The following is a 23,757-nucleotide window of genomic DNA, read 5'->3' as shown; positions in this document are numbered from 1 at the left end:
CTTAATCAGATGGAAATGTTTCTACTTATATGATTTCATTTGTTTTGTTTCCCACGTTCATTTACACTAGTTTGCTAAAACTAAAAATTGGTTGAGAATGAGAATGCTTTCTTTGATTAGTTCAGCCATTAAATACCGAACATTACAAAATACGCAAGCTACATCTTTTACTGAATTTCCCCATATACTTTAGTATTCCAACTAGGAGGAAAATGATGAGTGCAACATTCCTTCGTGATGTTTGATGTACACATGGCTGCTTGCTGGTTATATTATATTATTGCGCCGTCGCATGTTTTCCACTTTCCAGCATATAAAAGGATCGTAGATGAACTCCTGTCTCTTCATTGTTCGGAGAGTGTATCATAGAATCGTCAAGCGCTGGTATCGAGCATAAAACATTTGTTTCACAGCGAACTCGTGTAACGAAAAAGCGCGGAAATGTAAGTACCGCTTGAGTGTGGTAATATTATTTTGTTACTCACCATAATATAATACACAAATGTAATTCCAAGTGATCAAAAGGATATGAACTAGTGGTGAACAGTTATTTTTAATGAATATTTGTACTTCGTGAGGAATTCGCGGATTAAGAGTGGAATAACGTAATATTAAATTCAGTAATAGGAACAATTGAAGTCGAGCTTTCTGCTTTTTACTTTTAATTATAAGTGATAAGTGAGTGGAATATGCTATCATTTAATGAATATTTCATTTGTTTCATTTAAGTATATTTATATGTTCTTAGAGTTTGAGTGAATCTTCGATATGTATATATTATTCTGAACATTTGAACTAAAAATATGGAGTATTGCTATAAGAATCAGTAGCATTAGAGAATTTAAATTGAAGTAAACTATTTTATTAATAATCTGTAGTACTAACAATAAAAAATACTATGACTTGTTATGTTCAGAAAATGTTCAAATAGTGTCGATAATTCGTGAACGTGGATATACAAAATAACGAAAAAAAAACTTCTACAAAATTAAATTGCAATTGTTTAGAGTGTATAATTTCAATCACAAACCATTTCGTCAATCTGCAGGTATCAGAATTTCCCAGTCATTTATGTGAGTCTGTTAAATATTAGATTTTCGCTTTGGAGAAGCGAAACTGTAAAACTGGTTTAATGTACGAATAAATACATCACAACTGTCGATAATGTTCCCAAAAATGTTCACACTTTCCAAGAATGAAATATGTAACACATTAACTTTAGCTTAACTAAGATAACTTTATATTACTGTAAGACTCCTGCGGACATTGGGAAAACGACAGTTGTCAATTGTCAGATGTAATCTTTCATCTCCTAATGTTTATTCATGTGAAAATGTTGTATTTTTGGAACAAATTTAGAAATTTGGTGGCTAGTAGCCAGCCTGCCACTGCATCACTTGGACAGATGGGAAACAAAATCTGGTATATTGTTACGTTGGCTTCAAAAATAAGAACAATGTCTCGTACAAACGCCAGAAAAGTGAGAATAACGGTGTACCAACGGTGTAATATTCCCATGAAACTACGTGAGCTCTGTAATATTTTGAGGACTGTTACTCTTTGGTATTTTTCTTGTGCTTCGTTCGGGAACAGTACAATATCATTTTGACATGATTCTTCTGCGACATTGAACTCATGCTCCAGGTCTGGTAGTTATTGAATGTTGGTTTAAACGTATGTTTCATCATTCATAATCTTGTCAAAAATATGTAGGTGCAATCATTTAGTTCATTCATCACTCTAAGAAACTTCTATCGACATTGACGCCGTTTTTTGCGACATCGTAACGCGCACAACCGCACCGAAGGAGACTGGAAGCTGATTACGACAACTGTGTATCTTTGTCATTCGGTGAGTATATCTTTGGAATCCAAAACGAGGTCAACGCAAATCCCTCCTCTTTCTGGTGATTTTTTAAGAGTCGGAAAAACGTACAGTCGATTCCATCGGTAATGTTCTCTGATCAAAGGAACAGTGACGATATCGACGGCTCAGTTGAACTCTTCGCTTCTTTTTTCAAATCCGTCTATAACGCTGATTCCCCGCCTGACTCCCTGGAATTGTTGAATTCATTGCCGTCGTACGATATAAACTTTCCGTGTACAGCTTTCACGATAGCAGACGTTGTCAGTGCATTGAACTCTGTCGATCCAACCAAAGGTCCTGGACCAGATGGATTACCTCCTGTATTCATTCGACGATGCGATGATGTGCTAAGACCACCTGTTTGTCACCTATTGAACTTGTCGCTGTCGGAAGCTGTTTTTCCGGATGCCTGGAAGATTTCGGCGGTAACACCTATCCACAAATCCTGAAATATCCATGACATTAAAAAAACTACCGACCTATTTCGATTCTCTGCTGCTTGGCAAAGCTACTCGAACTACTTATACACGACAAAATGTACTCTGCTGCTAAACCCATGATATCACAGTATCAGCATGGCTTTGTCAAAAACCGCTCCACTGTCACAAACTTATTGGTCTACACGAGCCTGCTCAACTCTAGCTCATATCTGCAAGAAAGATCCGCTTTCGAGAAACAGAGCTGCGAGCTGCTTCGCAACATCATCCGGCGTCACGAAGGTACCGCTGATTTTCATCCTTTTTGTAAACGACCTAAGCCAGCATCTCAATTCGCAACATCTCATATACGCTAATGGCCTAAAGATCTACCGAATAATCAGGTCATCGTTCGACTGTGCCAATTTACAGCATGAGGTTGACATCGTGGCGAGTTGGTGCATATCAAACGGCATGGAAATGAACGCAACGAAGTGCAAAATAATTTCTTTCAGCAAATCTCGGACACAGCTAAATTTAACTACGAAGTGAACAGCAGCAAAATGGACCGTGTCTCATCGATAAAAGATTGAGGGGTAGTAATGGACTGCAAACTAACATTCTATGAACACATCACTGCAATCACTGCAAAGGCTTCGCAATTCTCGGTTTCATACGCCGCAGCGCATCTGAATTCCGTGATGTATACACATTGAAGACATTATATTGATGTCTCGTCCGTAGTGTACTTGAATATAGCGTTCAAGTCTGGGCCGCTTATCACGAAGTTCATATCGCTCGGATAGAGAGAGTTCAACGGAGGATTTGCTCTGAGGAGATTACCGTGGAATGATCCCGTTAGATTACCTCCATACGAACATCGGTGTGGAATAATAAGTCTAGAGACGCTATACCAAAGAAGAGAATACCTGCGGAGAATGTTTGCGTTCGACTTAATCAGCAACCGAATCCACTGCCCAGATCTCTTGCAGCAGATGACCATTTTTGTTCCAGTAAGACGTTCTCACCAGCGTTTGATATTTGCGACTGCTAGACATCGCATCGGACAAAATCATCCTTTTCAAATGTGCTTCAATCTATTGAATAACTCAGATATTTTTGATTTTGATATGTGTGGAAAATATTTAAAAATAGAATAAGACATTTATTATTAATAAGGAGTTTTCAGTCTGTGCAGCTTTAAAGCTGAAGACGTAGTATAATGAAATAAAAATAGACTTTGTAATCATGCGAATCAGCTCTAGCATAGCTTTTTTTAAACGTTCAACTTCCTGGCCACATCTTTTACCAAAAACCTCGCATGTCTTTTGGAACCCTGTACGCAGAGGGTGCAATTTTTTACGAGATTGCTTTTTCCTTCGCCTCCGTTCAGTAACCTACACAACTATGAGTGTATGGTGCAATTATTTTATAGATAGCTTCCAGGTTCTGAAAACAGGTAGAGAGGAAATATTCGGTTGAGGTCATGAAAAGCCAATATGTTTCAAGATATGTTCAATTAGTTATATACATCATTTCATCATTTCGATTAATCTCTTCTATATCTCAGGAACTAAAAAAACATGTGTGTTTTTGTGAAACATATGTTTTATAGTTCTTTAAATAAGAGGCTTTCAGCTATCTGCCCTGGTTCATTTTCGTAGCAATGGCCTATAACATGCCGTGAGATGACATTTTTTTGCATAAAATAACAAAATAACCAAAAATAAGAGAAAACAGAACTGAAAAAAATCCACACATGAAAACATTAAATATTAGGGTAAGTGTACCAATTATGGAGGAAATACACAGTGCATTCAAAAAGTTCCGGGACTATTAAAAAAAAAACGAGATACTCAAAGGATTGGATATTAAAGGGTGTGTCACATCAAATTGCATCAGGGAAAAAACGCTGTAGAAATTTAATTTTTAGGAATTATATCTTCAGCTTTCGCTTATAATCAGATAAGAGTGTATAGATCACGTTGGCCATGCTTCACTGTCAATTTTTCGTAAATTTGTAAAAATGTCGTCGAACGAAAAAGAGCGTCGTGAATTAATCCTGTTCACTCATTTCGAGAATCCGGAGTTGTCACATCGGGACATCGGTAAGGTGCTGGGAATCGTCCAATCCACGGTCAGCAGAGTACTAAAACGATACTTCGAGAACCTAACCATCGACCGGAAGGTGAAGAACGGCAAAAATGGATGCTCCGTCAGTGAAAAAGATCACAAGCGCGTAGTTAAGCAGTTTAGACGTGATCCGAGAAGTTCGGTCCGGGATGTCGCCAATAAGCTGAATTTGTCAAGTTCATTCGTCCAGCGGACCAAGCAGCGGGAGGGCCTGCGTACATACAAGGTTCAGAAGGCTCCTAACCGCGACGAAAGGCAAAACATAGTGGGGAAGACGCGAGCCCGGAAGCTGTACACCGAAATGCTGACGAAACCGCATTGCCTGGTAATGGACGACGAAACTGTGTGGACGTCAGAGTGCATATTGGCAGCACTGTCAGCTATAAGTATCTCGCCATACTCGTTCATCCCACCATTCGTATATACCTCGATTACAGCAACCTTGCACCTCGGGCTGACAACTCATCTGAGCACGCCACACTCTCAATCGTCCTCTTCCTTGTTCCAACCACAGCAGAAGTAAGATACGTTTCCGCGTTCCGAGGCAAAATGGTTTACTTCACGGAGCCCGATTATTTACATTGGCGATCCTGCCAGGAGCAGGAATTTCCTGCAGCACGGCTATTTGTGTTCGTCATAGCCAATTGACCATTTGGCCGGTTGTTGTGGCGTGGTGTTGGGACGAAAAAGCTAAATATATTTCGAAAAAAAAACAAATGTGTGGAGGTGAAAAGAAACATGGCTGTATTGCAGGTTAGACATTGTGATTGTTGTAGTGTAGCCGGGTCTGAAAAAGGTTGAACACGAGTGTTTTTTTTTCTCACTTTTCGTTTTTTTGTTGAATAAAGGGAATGTGTTGTGTGAGGAATCGAGGAATCACCCAACGCGCTCTGAGAAGCCGAATCACTCTTTCGTTACAGTTGGTATGTCGAAAGGGGCGATGCTTGGTGCTATACGACTGAATGTGGGTAACGTGCGTGTGTATGTGCATCTAGTATATGCACGCGAGGTGGGATGATACTGTGAAGCATAACAGGCGATACCGGCAAGTTCATTATAGCTTATGGCGCCACACAAGTGTGAAGTAATGAACTTTTTATATATGATTGGACTTGTGGAAGGGATCGGAATCATGTTGATGAAAAGCGGATCGTGACGACCGCGCTAGATGTCATAAAAAGTGGATCGCGACGACCACGCTAAGTACTATTAAAAGCGGATCGTGACGACCGCGCTAGGTACTATAAAAAGCGGATCGCGGCGACCGAGCTAGGTACTATTAAAAGCGGATCGTGACGACCGCGCTAGGTGCTATGAAAAGCGGATCGTGACGACCGCGCTAGATGTCATAAAAAGCGGATCGTGACGACCGCGCTAGGTACTATTAAAAGCGGATCGTGACGACCGCGCTAGGTACTATTAAAAGCGGATCGTGACGACCGCGCTATGTTCAATTTAAAACGGAACGTAACGACCGTGCCACATTTGATTGAAGGGGCTCGTGATAATCGAGAATTTAATTTCATTCAAAATTGCGTCGAGATAAATGGGAATTATGAAAACAATAACCATTTATGAACAAATCCCACTATTAGAGCAGCTATCCACGCTGCTTCATTAGAGGACGGCATGAAATGTCGAAAATAAAGATAAAACTGAAGAAAAAATCTTTCATCTATTCCCCAGGTTCCGTTTTATTTAGAGAGGGGGGAGGATGTGTGGACGTCAGAGTGCATATTGGCAGCACTGTCAGCTATAAGTATCTCGCCATACTCGTTCATCCCACCATTCGTATATACCTCGATTACAGCAACCTTGCACCTCGGCCTGACAACTCATTTGAGCACGCCACACTCTCAATCGTCCTGTTCCTTGTTCCAGCCACAGCAGAAGTAAGATACGTTTCCGCGTTCCGAGGCAAAATGGTGTACTTCACGGAGCCCGATTATTTACAGAAACCTACGTCAAAGCGGACTTTCGTCAGCTGCCGGGCCTGTTGTTCTTCTCCACAGAGGACAAATTCAGCGTTCCGGAGGAGATTCGCAAGCAGAAACTATCCAAGTTTGCCAAAAAGTACAAAAAGTACATGGTGTGGAAAGTGATCTGCTCTTGCGGAAAGCGGAGCGCCCTCTTCGTGATGACCGGCACGGTAAACGGACAGGTTTACCTTAAGGAGTGCCTACAGAAGCGCTTACTACCACTATTGAAGCAGCACGAGGGCCCGACCATCTACTGGCCGGATCTCGCTTTGTGCCACTATTCAAAGGACGTGTTGGAGTGGTACGAAGCCAACGGGGTCACCTTTGTGCCAAAGGAACTGAACCCGCCCAAAGCGCCGGAGCTTCGCCCAATAGAGAAATATTGGGCGATTATGAAGCAGGCCCTCCGGAAGAACCCAAAAGTTGTCAAATCGGAGGCGGACTTTAAGAGAAAACGGATTTCTGTTCAAAAAAAAACTACAACCTGACGTTGTACAGAACTTTATGGACGGGGTAAAGAGGAAGGTGCGAGCATATGGGCTTGGGCTCGAAGTATGAATAAAAAGAAAATGCCAAAAGTTGTTTAATAGTTTTTATTTTACTGTCTAAAATTTTCAAAAGGATCGGTCTACTGGGCGAATTTCTACAGCGTTTTTTCCGTGATGCAATTTGATGTGACACACCCTTTAGTTTTCTACGTATAGACCTTCTCTTTCCACACCAATTTTAAATTTCTGAACTGCTCAGCCGGTATGGAGTTCATAATACGCGTCACATTTCGTGGGATGTCTGGAACGTCATCAAAACGGTCCCCTTTCATAGCGGGTCGGGCCGTACGTGCGGTATCCTGGCCAAGAATCGAGAAAGCGGTTCACGGTGAAACGGTAGCTGGCCAGAAGTTGGCGGAAAGTAGTTAGCGCGTTTGACCAGAGATAGCGTCACTTCCCGATTTTAGCGCGCGGTAATAGAACTTTTTGAATGCATCGTGTATGTCACCAACTACAGAAATTGGCGAATGAATACTCTATTTTAGTTCAAAAGTATAGAAAAGTATACTTTTTCTAGCTCTGTTTTTGAAGATTTTCACTTATATTTCGATTGACTAAATTGTATAAAAATCATGTTTGAAAATGCCACTTCCATATACCCATTATGGTAGTAGTGTTCCTGAAGCTTCGCAATAAGTATATCCATTATGGTAATAGTCAGTGTCACATGGAAAAAGTGTTAATAAGATTCAAATAATACATCAATCATATTTTTTTCAATAAAGCTATGCCTCTAAATCTTATTCCTAGTATGCAATACTATGTCGTTAATTCTACACTCGACAAAAGTTATGGGAACAAGGCGCGAAGTCGAAATTTTTAAGTGATTTTAGAAACGCTGGCACTTTGTGAAAAACCAACACATGAAGATGGGATGTACATCATTTTGAAGCTTCATTTAAAGCTACAAGTTTTGAGATGTAATAATTGAATGCTTCTATCTTGTTGTGTGTAAGTGTATTGGGTAACAATACTGGACAGAAAAAAATCGATTTATTCTGTTTTTTTTAAAGATTTTGTAGATTTACACAGTGTTTTATTGATCAAGTCAATAGTAAATCCAATTAACCTTATCAATCAGTATTCATTTGATGACAAGAAGTTCCTTTGGGTCTTTTTACTACCAGCCAAATCAGAAAGACTGTTTTGAAAATTCCAATAAATTCTGTACAAGACTCAATATTTATTATTCATTATTCGGCATTTGCTGCCTAATTTTTGCTTTTGCTTTGGTCGATTCTCTTAATTAACTTTCTCTTGCGATAACCATGGCCTTCCAAACAGGTTTTGTGCCACATAATTTCAATATGCAAAGGACATCAACCAATTATTTGTATTCAAAATTAAAAAAAAAAAAAAAACAAACAACCACAAGGATGATAATCTGAGAGAAAGTACACTTAATTAATTACAAATCAAAAAAGAATTAACAAGCATTACTAATATTACATTACGGTTATGATTTATCTTCTGTTAATGAGAAATTATTGTTTTTTTCTAATATCCGGATATCAAATATTGACCGAATAGGCATGATACCGAATATCCGTTTCATCTCTAGATTAGACTGTTTTTGATTGCTTCCCGTTCTGAAAATAACTGGCTGCTCATCGTTGCTAGGCGTCTCTGCTAGCTGACAGTAGAATTACAAAGGCGTGAGGGTTGTGATGCAGTGTTCGCTTATCTTCAGGAATTGAACAAAGGATACTAACCCATTCCTCTAAGATTTAATTTTCAACAGAGTGGATAAAACAAATATGCTTCGGTCAGACACGCATAGTACTATTTCACTACACTACTGAGCGTTCAAAAGCGCCCTATGATGTGCAATTGCACAGTGTGAAAACGTGAGGTACAACCATAAAAGCATAACAACCAAAACATAACAACGTACAATCATAATAGGAACATAGCAGCTCTGTTTTTCAGCTTTGCAGCGATTTCGTACAACAATAATAGGAACAAGGCAGCTTTCGATATTGTGATAATTGGTACGTAGATGTAAAATTGTACCAATTATGGTAATACAAAAATACATGTTTATTTCAATAAAATCGTATAAATTGATCGAATCTCAAGAAGGTTGTGATGTATGCGTCTACACTGTGTTTGCATCAAAACAGCTACTTTTTTCCAAAATATATATTTTTATTAAGGCTCATATGGCGTCAGTCTGACACGGCCGGGAGTTCAATATTTCGACAATGTTTGCCTTACAACTGTGTTGTACTTATGACTGACATACAACTGTACTACCGTTGTATTTCGAAAATTGTATGTCTGTCACCATGTACAGCGCTAGAACCATGCAAGCAACTCAGTACAATCGCTGTACCTGTACCGACCTATTTTACCGCTGTACATGGTTACAGTTGTACTGTGCGCAGCGCCATAGACGGTTGGTGGTGGGTAGTATGAACAAACCGAATCGAAGCACTTGGTAAACGTTCTTTTCATTGATTTTCTCATAAGTTAATAACTCATATTGGAGGCTTTTTTGTAGTGTTTGATAGTTTAGACGTTAAATAAAAACCTTTTTCATTGAAATATGTGGTGAAAATTGGGAAAATTTCTTATTGTCAGTTTGACATACGGTACAATGTACAACCAAAGTATGTCTGTCATGGTACGATGGTACCTGTACAACGATGTACACGTACAACGCAAGTACAGCTGTATGTTTGTCCCTGGTATTAGTAATATGTAACCGATTACTCGCGGTTGGCTCGAGGTTAGTATTACAAGTGTTCTCATAATTGGGATATTGCAGTCTGCAATGCTCTGTGTGTGTGCCCGACACAGGATACTTCCTATTGGGATGCAGCTGACCATTGATCAGCCACGCCCCCCTAGTCTGTACCCCACATCTAGCGTGGTGCGTCTTTCTCGACTCGAGGAATCCAGGATAGAATGGTCACGGACGGCAGAATCATCAGCTCGTGTTGAGTTGCCATGAGCGGTACAACCCTCAGCTCTTGGTGAATGATCAGTGGGCTCCACAATCTTCGGCCCGTGCATCTGAAAAGAGTGTGTGTATGTATTGCCACGACTAAGGAAAAGTTTATCGATCGTATAGGAGGGATATGATACGGGGATACAACGGAGGAAACACCATTAAACGTTAACATCGGCGTTTCTGAGGAACATGTATAGATGGAGCAGAAGATCAGGATCACGGCTACCTAAGATATCCTGGACGGGGATATCCGATTGTCTGCCTTATGCCCTCAATGCTCTCGTGAGCTGAGAGCGGGCAGCATGAAACCGGATAAACGACCAGACAACATGCTCGATGTCGTGGTAGCCATCGCCAAAATCACAAAGATTGTTTGCTGCGAGCCCAATGCGATAAAGATGCGCGTTTAGGTTGTAGTGATTGGACATAAGCCGAGATATCGCGCGAATGAAATCATGACCTGCATTAAATCCCTTGAACCATGCACTCGTCGAGACCTTAGGGATAATCGTGTGTAGCCGACGACCGAACTCATCTTCACTCCACATGCGCTGCCAACTTACGAGCGTGTGCTGACGAGGAATGTGGAAAAAATCATTATAAGTGATTTGCCTTTCAAAAAGTGTGCCTTCTGAAGCGCCCATCTTAGCTAGCGAGTCTGCTTACTCATTCCCCGAAATCGAGCAATGAGAGGGAACCCATGCTAAGGTAATCTTGAATAATTTTTCGACCAAAACACTCAATAGATGTTTTATTCTTGTTAGGAAATAAGATGAGCGTTTATAAACTTGCGGATTGCCTCTATTGAGTTTAGACTGTCTGAAAAAATAAAATCTACTTCACAACATAAAAATCTAATTATTTTGATTGCAGATTCCTTAACAAAATGCTAAAAACCAAGCATTAATGGGACACACTATTTTCAAACTAAATTTTTCAACAAAAGAACAATGGTTCGCATGTAATCAAGTACCAAAATCGACAAAGAAGAGATTTCTGATGTTTAAAAATCATATTAGAGCCTTTCAAAATAAGATATGTTTTCTAAACTAATAAAAAAAACTCACTCGCATTACCATAATAGGTACAATTGCGATAATAGGTACTTCTACTCTAATTTTATATTTTTTTATTGCATTCTTCTGCTCGTCCACTTACCATGGTCTCCGGGCAGTGGAAGTAAAAGCATGCTAAGATGCCACTTGTTCGAAAAAGGGAAAGAACAAGGATCTTAGATTTGGATCACAATTTATTAAAACTTGCAAGTATAGGTCGTAGTCCTTCAATTAACAGAGTAGAGCGGTGGTTCTCGATGGGTCATCGCTAAGGACGCTCTACCGCTGATACTGTAAAAATTCCGGGGGTCTTCATATTTCGGACAAACACAAAGGATGTTGTATACCATACACATAAATCGGATGAAAGGGGCTACTGTTGAAGCTGTGTGACATATTGTAGTGGCCGGATCTTAGTCGTTCAGAATTCGCTATTCCCTAATGGCTTTCATGTCATCAAACATAGTTGTGGAGTATTGAATTTTCCGAAGGAACAACCTCACCTCACGAATTTAATTTTCTGAAAGTGTAGATCATCCATAATTTAAGATCGTTCAGCGTTGGTAGTTAGTTAGTAGATCAATTTTGGCAAAGCGATCAGCTGCATTATTGCCGGCTGTATCGCTATTTCCGAGGTCCACTTGAGGACGTTATCCGAATCGGCTTGTTTGACGGAATTGTGGCACCTTCAAAAATTCAGACTATTTCAGCTGAGGTCATAGAATTGTTGTTGGCACTTACCCTGAAACCGACTTCTAGTATTTCTTTGGAACCGCCGTGAAGCGAATCTCGTAGTTGCGGTAGTTTTTTGAGACAAGTTCGGCGAAGGTTTGTTTGAGGCTCACCGGCAACCTTCAGTCGTGAGTCCACAACTAAAGGTGTTTAGCTATTGATGGGGAGCTCGAATGTGTTACCTACAGCTGGGTTTGGCTCGGTGGGCTGCTGGTATTGATGGTAGAAGGACACAGATAATCCGCAGTGCATTAACGTATATCAGTGATAAAGTTTTTAAGAGTTTATCACTGGCCAGGCACGTCAATTCGAGGCCATAGGTGAGGATGATGTTTATAGAGACTTTGGTCATCCTTGAACGGAACGTTCTGTTATTACTCCGGTGATGTTTTGAGATGGCTTTTTTAGAAGTTTTAACAGGGCGGAACAGGTCCTATTTATCTTGCCGAAATGGCCAGGGTTCTCAACGTTCACCATTTGACCACTATTTTTCACCGAAAGTCGGAAACATCGATCGACAGCCCATTTACCGAAATCATTGGTAGTACCTGAATCTTAGGCCTGATCACAAATGCCACTTAATGCGTGTACCCTGTGCGTTTCCCGACCAGTATTGAAAGGATGTCGTCCGCATAGGTGAATAGGTGAAATAGGTGAAACACTCCCTCTGGTAGAACCCTAAACAAGCTGTTCATCGATATCTTGAAGAGGGTAGCGGCTAATACGTAACCTTGAGGTACACCAGTTCCTTTGTGGACGCACTTTTAACTGGTGTCACAAACTTTTACCTCGTAGGTCCGGTTGTCACGAATTTTCTCACTAAATGTAGCAAGATGCTATCAACTCCTTTCTCCGGATCCAAGGCTACCATCTCAACATGTTTTTGATTCTTTCTGGCTTCTGGCTACCACCTCTCCAAGTGATGCGAAATACGTGTTTTTTCCATTCCCGATTGAAGGCAAATTATCGGTAGTCAAACTCCCTGTTTTCGGCCAAGTCGTCCACCTGAGGCTGCCCACTAAGTTTAGGCTGGCTGCCGAAACATCGATATCTGTCTATCTGGTGCCTCAACAGAAGGTGTCCGTGTCGTCGTTAAGTACTGAAAGCTCTAGCACCTCCAGGAGATCGGCGATGATATTACCCCTAACGTCTGGTATTTGCACTCCCCAGATGCCGTGGCGAGCGTGGAAGTCCCTATGAATGATTTTGGGTCCTCCTGGCCTCTAGCACCTCAAATAGCTTATGTATATGTTCCGGGAATCAAACGACATCAACCAATTATTTGTATTCAAAATTTAAAAAAAAAAAACAAACAACCACAAGGATGATAATCTGAGAGAAAGTATACTTAATTAATTACAAATCAAAAAAGAATTAACAAGCATTACTAATATTACATTACGGTTATGATTTATCTTCTGTTAATGAGAAATTATTGTTTTTTTCTAATATCCGGATATCAAATATTGACCGAATAGGCATGATACCGAATATCCGTTTCATCTCTAGATTAGACTGTTTTTGATTGCTTCCCGTTCTGAAAATAACTGGCTGCTCATCGTTGCTAGGCGTCTCTGCTAGCTGACAGTAGAATTACAAAGGCGTGAGGGTTGTGATGCAGTGTTCGCTTATCTTCAGGAATTGAACAAAGGATACTAACCCATTCCTCTAAGATTTAATTTTCAACAGAGTGGATAAAACAAATATGCTTCGGTCAGACACGCATAGTACTATTTCACTACACTACTGAGCGTTCAAAAGCGCCCTATGATATGCAATTGCACAGTGTGAAAACGTGAGGTACAACCATAAAAGCATAACAACCAAAACATAACAACGTACAATCATAATAGGAACATAGCAGCTCTGTTTTTCAGCTTTGCAGCGATTTCGTACAACAATAATAGGAACAAGGCAGCTTTCGATATTGTGATAATTGGTACGTAGATGTAAAATTGTACCAATTATGGTAATACAAAAATACATGTTTATTTCAATAAAATCGTATAAATTGATCGAATCTCAAGAAGGTTGTGATGTATGCGTCTACACTGTGTTTGCATCAAAACAGCTACTTTTTTCCAAAATATATATTTTTATTAAGGCTCATATGGCGTCAGTCTGACACGGCCGGGAGTTCAATATTTCGACAATGTTTGCCTTACAACTGTGTTGTACTTATGACTGACATACAACTGTACTAGCGTTGTATTTCGAAAATTGTATGTCTGTCACCATGTACAGCGCTAGAACCATGCAAGCAACTCAGTACAATCGCTGTACCTGTACCGACCTATTTTACCGCTGTACATGGTTACAGTTGTACTGTGCGCAGCGCCATAGACGGTTGGTGGTGGGTAGCATGAACAAACCGAATCGAAGCACTTGGTAAACGTTCTTTTCATTGATTTTCTCATAAGTTAATAACTCATATTGGAGGCTTTTTTGTAGTGTTTGATAGTTTAGACGTTAAATAAAAACCTTTTTCATTGAAATATGTGGTGAAAATTGGGAAAATTTCTTATTGTCAGTTTGACATACGGTACAATGTACAACCAAAGTATGTCTGTCATGGTACGATGGTACCTGTACAACGATGTACACGTACAACGCAAGTACAGCTGTATGTTTCTCCCTGGTATTAGTAATATGTAACCGATTACTCGCGGTTGGCTCGAGGTTAGTATTACAAGTGTTCTCATAATTGGGATATTGCAGTCTGCAATGCTCTGTGTGTGTGCCCGACACAGGATACTTCCTATTGGGATGCAGCTGACCATTGATCAGCCACGCCCCCCTAGTCTGTACCCCACATCTAGCGTGGTGCGTCTTTCTCGACTCGAGGAATCCAGGATAGAATGGTCACGGACGGCAGAATCATCAGCTCGTGTTGAGTTGCCATGAGCGGTACAACCCTCAGCTCTTGGTGAATGATCAGTGGGCTCCACAATCTTCGGCCCGTGCATCTGTAAAGAGTGTGTGTATGTATTGCCACGACTAAGGAAAAGTTTATCGATCGTATAGGAGGGATATGATACGGGGATACAACGGAGGAAACACCATTAAACGTTAACATCGGCGTTTCTGAGGAACATGTATAGATGGAGCAGAAGATCAGGATCACGGCTACCTAAGATATCCCGGACGGGGATATCCGATTGTCTGCCTTATGCCCTCAATGCTCTCGTGAGCTGAGAGCGGGCAGCATGAAACCGGATAAACGACCAGACAACATGCTCGATGTCGTGGTAGCCATCGCCAAAATCACAAAGATTGTTTGCTGCGAGCCCAATGCGATAAAGATGCGCGTTTAGGTTGTAGTGATTGGACATAAGCCGAGATATCGCGCGAATGAAATCATGACCTGCATTAAATCCCTTGAACCATGCACTCGTCGAGACCTTAGGGATAATCGTGTGTAGCCGACGACCGAACTCATCTTCACTCCACATGCGCTGCCAACTTACGAGCGTGTGCTGACGAGGAATGTGGAAAAAATCATTATAAGTGATTTGCCTTTCAAAAAGTGTGCCTTCTGAAGCGCCCATCTTAGCTAGCGAGTCTGCTTACTCATTCCCCGAAATCGAGCAATGAGAGGGAACCCATGCTAAGGTAATCTTGAATAATTTTTCGACCAAAACACTCAATAGATGTTTTATTCTTGTTAGGAAATAAGATGAGCGTTTATAAACTTGCGGATTGCCTCTATTGAGTTTAGACTGTCTGAAAAAATAAAATCTACTTCACAACATAAAAATCTAATTATTTTGATTGCAGATTCCTTAACAAAATGCTAAAAACCAAGCATTAATGGGACACACTATTTTCAAACTAAATTTTTCAACAAAAGAACAATGGTTCGCATGTAATCAAGTACCAAAATCGACAAAGAAGAGATTTCTGATGTTTAAAAATCATATTAGAGCCTTTCAAAATAAGATATGTTTTCTAAACTAATAAAAAAAACTCACTCGCATTACCATAATAGGTACAATTGCGATAATAGGTACTTCTACTCTAATTTTATATTTTTTTATTGCATTCTTCTGCTCGTCCACTTACCATGGTCTCCGGGCAGTGGAAGTAAAAGCATGCTAAGATGCCACTTGTTCGAAAAAGGGAAAGAACAAGGATCTTAGATTTGGATCACAATTTATTAAAACTTGCAAGTATAGGTCGTAGTCCTTCAATTAACAGAGTAGAGCGGTGGGTCATCGCTAAGGACGCTCTACCGCTGATACTGTAAAAATTCCGGGGGTCTTCATATTTCGGACAAACACAAAGGATGTTGTATACCATACACATAAATCGGATGAAAGGGGCTACTGTTGAAGCTGTGTGACATATTGTAGTGGCCGGATCTTAGTCGTTCAGAATTCGCTATTCCCTAATGGCTTTCATGTCATCAAACATAGTTGTGGAGTATTGAATTTTCCGAAGGAACAACCTCACCTCACGAATTTAATTTTCTGAAAGTGTAGATCATCCATAATTTAAGATCGTTCAGCGTTGGTAGTTAGTTAGTAGATCAATTTTGGCAAAGCGATCAGCTGCATTATTGCCGGCTGTATCGCTATTTCCGAGGTCCACTTGAGGACGTTATCCGAATCGGCTTGTTTGACGGAATTGTGGCACCTTCAAAAATTCAGACTATTTCAGCTGAGGTCATAGAATTGTTGTTGGCACTTACCCTGAAACCGACTTCTAGTATTTCTTTGGAACCGCCGTGAAGCGAATCTCGTAGTTGCGGTAGTTTTTTGAGACAAGTTCGGCGAAGGTTTGTTTGAGGCTCACCGGCAACCTTCAGTCGTGAGTCCACAACTAAAGGTGTTTAGCTATTGATGGGGAGCTCGAATGTGTTACCTACAGCTGGGTTTGGCTCGGTGGGCTGCTGGTATTGATGGTAGAAGGACACAGATAATCCGCAGTGCATTAACGTATATCAGTGATAAAGTTTTTAAGAGTTTATCACTGGCCAGGCACGTCAATTCGAGGCCATAGGTGAGGATGATGTTTATAGAGACTTTGGTCATCCTTGAACGGAACGTTCTGTTATTACTCCGGTGATGTTTTGAGATGGCTTTTTTAGAAGTTTTAACAGGGCGGAACAGGTCCTATTTATCTTGCCGAAATGGCCAGGGTTCTCAACGTTCACCATTTGACCACTATTTTTCGCCGAAAGTCGGAAACATCGATCGACAGCCCATTTACCGAAATCATTGGTAGTACCTGAATCTTAGGCCTGATCACAAATGCCACTTAACGCGTGTACCCTGTGCGTTTCCCGACCAGTATTGAAAGGATGTCGTCCGCATAGGTGAATAGGTGAAATAGGTGAAACACTCCCTCTGGTAGAACCCTAAACAAGCTGTTCATCGATATCTTGAAGAGGGTAGCGGCTAATACGTAACCTTGAGGTACACCAGTTCCTTTGTGGACGCACTTTTAACTGGTGTCACAAACTTTTACCTCGTAGGTCCGGTTGTCACGAATTTTCTCACTAAATGTAGCAAGTTGCTATCAACTCCTTTCTCCGGATCCAAGGCTACCATCTCAACATGTTTTTGATTCTTTCTGGCTTCTGGCTACCACCTCTCCAAGTGAGGCGAAATACGTGTTTTTTCCATTCCCGATTGAAGGCAAATTATCGGTAGTCAAACTCCCTGTTTTCGGCCAAGTCGTCCACCTGAGGCTGCCCACTAAGTTTAGGCTGGCTGCCGAAACATCGATATCTGTCTTTCTGGTGCCTCAACAGAAGGTGTCCGTGTCGTCGTTAAGTACTGAAAGCTCTAGCACCTCCAGGAGATCGGCGATGATATTACCCCTAACGTCTGGTATTTGCACTCCCCAGATGCCGTGGCGATCGTGGAAGTCCCTATGAATGATTTTGGGTCCTCCTGGCCTCTAGCACCTCAAATAGCTTATGTATATGTTCCGGGAATCTGTCACACGGCAAGTGGATACAGATGATGATCCCCGGAATAGGAATCTTATTCTATCAGCCGGGTGCTATGATTGATGCTTAGATCGCTAGGAAAATTTCAAGCAGAACTGTCAAAGGGGAACCCAATACAAAGCAAAACAAAGGGAAAATGTCAGTGGGGAACCCGATATGTTAGCTTCTGTCAGTTGAATAGAGGTTCAATTTGGACGTCACCGACGTGTATTCTATGGCTGCCGCGGTGTTTCTCAACCGTGTTTCCACGGCATACTAGATCATCACATGCAAACAATAACAAAACCATCAAGTATGCCGTGGAAACACATTGTAGGAAAATCGTGGGTTTTAAATTTATAATTTAAGGCTCATCAACAAATGATTAAAATAATATTTCAGCGAAATTTATATATGCCAAATTTTCTCGAGTTTTCAATGAAGGAAATGAATCACAAACAAAGCCCAAAGCAAGAGAAATTCAAAAACTCTGTCATATTTAAGATTAAACCATATGGGTAGAAGAATGATTCTCCTTCATCATACATCAGTTACCTAATATTCTGTATAGTCAAGTAAATTCATAATATTTGTACACAGTAAAGTTTGGAATATACTCAACTTTATTTGGGTAGAATCTCGCTTTGATACGTAGATCCACCGGTTCTATCTCAATGAATCCTCTTCGGTACCGCCACGTGATGTATATATGATAACACTCTGAAACATACACATAAACATGAAACAATTTGATCGAGGAAAAATTCAATTGGGTTGGTTTGCTATTCTTTTCATTATAACTTTGCATAAAAATATATTTGCTAACTTCAGCTTCATAAATTTCTCATTCTCTAGGCTGTCAACCAGGACAACCAGTTTGTTCATCTGTGTTGTTATAATGATGAGTATATGTCGAAGCACATGTCGAGCCACAACAGCGGTGCCACCCATATGCGAGAACGCTTTACTGGATGAAATGCCTCAACGAATCAAAAAAGTATGTGTTGCGTTAGAGAATTCAAACCAACTTGCCGAAGCACTGAATGCATACATTAGGAAAGAAGCTGCAGGTAAATTCTGATCTACTTACTACATGGGCAGATTTTTAATGAAAACAATCGTTTTCTGGACAAAGCTGTTTTTATTCCTCAACATAGTTTCCCTCGAGGGCAATAGCCGAGTTTCCAACATTTCGATTTCCTTTCTGTAGAACGACACGTCTTCGAAATATGCATTAGTGCCACTTTGCAAACTGCCTATTGGACTCAGGAGTATGGTATAGGATTCACGTTTCATCCATTGTTACAAAACGTCGAAAGAAGTCCACTCGATTACGCTTCCACAACGCCAAACCGGCTGTTGAGGCATCGTGCAGCTGTTTTTTGGTCGACGGTCAGGAAACGCGGCACCCATCGCGCGGAGGGCTTTTTTATGTCAAAAATATCGTGCATAATGTATCCCACTCGTTTTTTCAGATGCCTACGGCCTCACCTAATTCGCGTAACTTCACTTTACGATCGTCCAAATGTACTTATTTTACGATTTCTGGATTCGTAGCCTCTTTTAGCCTTTTAGAGCGAGATGCACCTGCGGTGCTTGTACTGCTCATTTTAAATTCACTAAACCACCGATAAACGGTTGGTCTCGAAAAAGCAGAAGTGAAATAACATTTCGTCAACTACTGCATTGATTGTTCAGAAGTTTTTCCCATCAAAAAACATTGTTTGTTCGAAATACGATATTCCTCTTTTTCCGAATGCTCAGGTAGTGACACTGAAACAACTGTAGTTTGTGATCAAATAAACGAAATGTCATGAAACTCCACACGTAAGCTAGTGACAGATGAACCTTTCGTAATGAATCTTGTTCATTTTTTAGTGACGCCATCTGTTGAAAAATCCCGGGACTTTTCAGCCCATGCAGTATTATTGATCAAATTTTAAATGGGTTGTGGTTTTATAGCACATGTGAAAATCATTCAAATGTCTAACGGAGATAAATGCTGCAGCTCGGAAATGATGTATACGATTACACTATCCACTGCTTTCCAGGTACCCACATCACGACATGCAGGGCAGATAGCTCCTCTCGCCTCTCGGCGAATTTGGGACATACGAGTACGACGTGTTGCAGTGTTTCCACCACATCTCCACGTTCCGGATAGAGTGGAGACCTTGCGTGTCCGAACCGATGTAAATATTGCCTGAAGCAGCCATGTCCAGACAGGAACTGCGTCAGGTGAAAATGTATCTCCCCGTGCTTCTTGTTCAGCCAGGTCGATAGAACCGATATGAGCCCAAACGTCCACTTACCATTCTCCGCCGTGTCCCATACCTGCAACCACTTCATCAGTGATTCTACTTTCACTGTTTTCCGTATACCACTGGTTTCCTTCCGTCTTTAGCAATTGCCATCTTCCACAAGGGTGATAACAACTGGGATCATGCCAGCGATAACGCATTCTGCTTCCAACGAGATTCTCCTATACACGCTCGCATCGCCATAAGTCGAGACGTATGGACCAGTTTCCTGCGATTCCGATGGGGTTCGAGAAAGGCAGGCCAGGCTGGCGCTCCGTACCGCAGTGTTGACGATGATACAGTAGCTAGAAGACGCATTTTGCTACTGCAGGGTCCAGCGTTGTCCGGCATTATCCTCGCTATCGCACTGAAGGATTCGTCTGCTTTCTCGCAGGCGTAGTCGACGTGGTTGTTGAAATTCAGGCGATCAGCAGTTCCGTTTTGTTATGAGCAATCCGCAGTTTGTCATATGCGACTTTCGCTTCGTACACCACTCGCCGCTTGACCAAGTTATTAGCAACTTTCTTGGTTGTCTTTAGTCCATCCTCAACTGAGATGCTACTTTCGCTTCGTACACCACTCGCCGCTTGACCAAGTTATTAGCAACTTTCTTGGTTGTCTTTAGTCCATCCTCAACTGAGATATTGGGTTTAGAGGGAATCCTATATTTGATCCATCCGGATTTAGAAACATCTTCTGAATGTTTTTTTTATTCTCGTGCATCTCGCATTATTCGATAATAATTGTTTTTGAAACCAATGCATATCAATCTACTTACCCAATATTTTCCGATTGGTTCATTTATAATAAGGTTATTAAGGCAACAAGATTAACTTTACTCGATTCTATAAATTTCCTAATTCCTAAATTGATTCAACGGTAAATATCAGTTACATTAATTCAACATGATAATGATGCTATGGTTTTGTTGTGATATTGACTATAATGATATGATGAAGTGTCCGGATTAAAAAGCCGTTCGGATTCTGAAACATTACGGTATTGTTTGGTACATTGCGGTTCTCAGCGTTATTTGATAGACAAAATTCACATAGTTTTTTATTTTGATTAATGAGGGTAGTCTCTTGGCCATCGGAGAAATTAAACTTTATGTCATAGTAGTGTTATTATTTGCGACTGGAGCAATTCGCGTATATTTGTATAACTTTGTGTTGATAGACTTAAACGTTTCGTTCAACGATTGCAGCACCTATAAAAAAGCGACTTCCCCTAGTTTTCCAATATTTATTCGAAAAATGGAGACATCAAATTTTTGTTATTCACTTTGAAATTTTAATTAATAATCAAAGACTGTCACCCTTACCGTGAATGGAGTGGAAAAACTTTCTTGTTGTTTCGGATTAAAATATTGGCTTTACATCTCTTCTCATCATTTTCCTCCTCGTAACGAACTGCATTGAACCTCAAAGGGCATAGGGATTATTGAAGCTTAAGTTAAATGAACACCATAAACTATTTTATATTCGAATATTCAAACTATTATTCACTATATGAAAGTTGAGAAAAAAACTCGATTTTCACAGGTTCATATTTATAATCGCAACTCGTCACACAAAAAAAAAAAAAAGCGAACTTTTTTTTATCACATTCCCGATATTGCCTGCGGCGAAATTTGATGCATTCGTTACAGATCAACAGGAAGGACATTCATATTTGGTGCATATGGAAAGTTCGCCCCAAGAACATATATAACCAGCGTGAGGGGTGCTTTCATGTTTTTTCACAATCGGTAAAATTCGATTCGAAAGCATAGCAATTTATATTCATTAAATTTGTCAAGTGACCCATACACCGTGAACTTATCAAATTTGATATCTGATTATGATACTCGATTCGTTTTATTTGCAGCTCTTCTGTATCAGGGAGAAGACCTGCTGGCGCCTGGCAGTAATGGAAAACGAACGGATGTGGATCACGTGTTTCTGAGATTCGGCCGGAGACGTTAATTTCAAAACGATTTATATCATTCCAATTAATTACGTTATTAAATTCATTACGCTATCAATCTGTTTTCTGATATGGATGGACGCAATAAGCATGTTTCAGTTAGGTATATCGTGTGCTTTTGACAGAACGAGAGGTGCACGATTGATAATGGGAGCCCCCCCAGTGATTGATTTAGCATAGGAAAACTGCATGTATATATCCATTCCCAGAAAAATAAAAAAAATCCACATTGATAATATATTTCCGAATTTGGAAAAATTGAGAATTAATTTATTGATTTGATTCATTCAATAAAAATGGAAGTAAGTATAGCCTCGCATCAAATCAGCACGCTCTGATATAAACAAAAATAACTGCGATGATATGGTGAAACAGAAGACTTTCGGAATAAAACTCCATCTAGCGAAGGCAAACGTGCGACAAATGGAGATCTGAGCAAACTGTCGGAATCTTTCGTGATTCCCAAAGCATTTCTCATGTCTGTTATTGTGATAAGCGGGGAGAAGCTTTTAACATGAGACATGTTTTCAGCAAATTGATATGGGTTTATAGATGATTATGATAATGTTGAAGAGCAGATAACGACAAAAACATATTTTTCATAGTTATCACACTTCTTAACTAGGCAAACCAAACCAGAAAATTTCACAAATGGAGACTAGACTCTGCGGAATACACGTATCCCGACGGGATGTCGACCAATTCTTTCTCCGCGTTTCCAGGAGCGTCTTCGGGACAGTTACAATTTCAGAAAGAACGACTGGAACAACTCTGAGGACCTCTCTTATTTTTTTCGGTTTAGACTGTTTAGACGGTTTAGGCTGGTTCACTGCCGTCAACGACAATCCGAAGTTCTAAATCATCATAACAGATGGGATCGTATCCCGTGAAGTAACATCACATAACATAACGGTATTCTGGCGTTATCCAGTTCCTTCAACGCTTGCAACCACAATTTCCACCGTACGAACAGGTCTTCAGGAATGCGATCGTCCCCATCTAGTTTAGCTCTCCAAAAGTCCTGTAGCAGTATTTGATATCAAGATAGTCATCGTCATAGTAATTATTCTTTATTGCTGCCGCCGCCTTAGGGTGTTCTTTCTCATTCTCCGTTGCGTTCAGATTCTTCACGCATTGTGCCAGCGCAGGAGAACAAGTTGCTCCAAAGATGGCGACGTCGGACGCCTTAGTTATCAACGGTTGCCCTAACGAATCACGGAAGACGAATAGCAACGCACTTTGATCAATTTTCTTGATACCAACTTGCAAGAATATTTCCTGAATATCAACGGAAAAGGCGACTTCCCGTTCGCGAAATTTGAAGGTTACGTGCAGCTGTGGAGTCAACAGATCAGGACCCTTGAGGAGCATCATATTCTGCGACACGCCTTGCACCTTCACGGCCGTATCCCAAATCGTATTTTTACAGATTTGTTTGGGTTCAACACCATACCTAACGGAAGGTACCAGGTACGTCGCGGATCGCACTCTGCCATTTCCTCTGCTGTCACTATGTAGATGTAGTCCTTCGCTGCGTAATCTACAACTTGTTGTCTTATGCTCTCGTAGAGCTGTGGGTCTTATTCAAGGCCCCTCTCCATCGACGCTCGGCCAGACGAATCGTCGTCTAAGAACGCGTAGGTGTTCACTGTACCTTTCCTCCCATAAAACGTCACTGGAATGACCTTAAACAATGTCGACGAAACTGGATGCCGATGGATGGACACAGTAGCATCGGTGAAGTTTGCAAACGGCTTCCTTCCAGACTCGGAGTGTAGCAATCGGCGTTTCTGACAGCTGTTGATTCCACAAACTTCGCCTTCGCATGATCAGCGAGTGTGTGTGTGTGTGTGTGTGTGGCACGAGACA

At 40.8% G+C, this 23,757-nt stretch overlaps 1 protein-coding gene across 1 annotated transcript; it reads left to right on the top strand.

The window, feature by feature from the left end:
• The first annotated feature begins 302 nt into the window (after positions 1–302).
• Positions 303–22,111, top strand: LOC129778450 (dromyosuppressin). Its single transcript, XM_055785345.1, has 3 exons — positions 303–443; positions 18,476–18,690; positions 21,790–22,111. Coding segments are annotated over exons 1-3 (315 nt in total). The 5' UTR covers positions 303–441; the 3' UTR covers positions 21,888–22,111.
• Positions 22,112–23,757: the final 1,646 nt, after the last annotated feature.

The sequence above is a fragment of the Toxorhynchites rutilus genome, chromosome 3 (genome assembly GCF_029784135.1).
Source record: "Toxorhynchites rutilus septentrionalis strain SRP chromosome 3, ASM2978413v1, whole genome shotgun sequence".
Lineage (NCBI taxonomy): Eukaryota > Metazoa > Arthropoda > Insecta > Diptera > Culicidae > Toxorhynchites > Toxorhynchites rutilus.
Note: the sequence above shows the minus strand (reverse complement) of the source record. Positions and strands in the feature narration are given on the sequence as shown.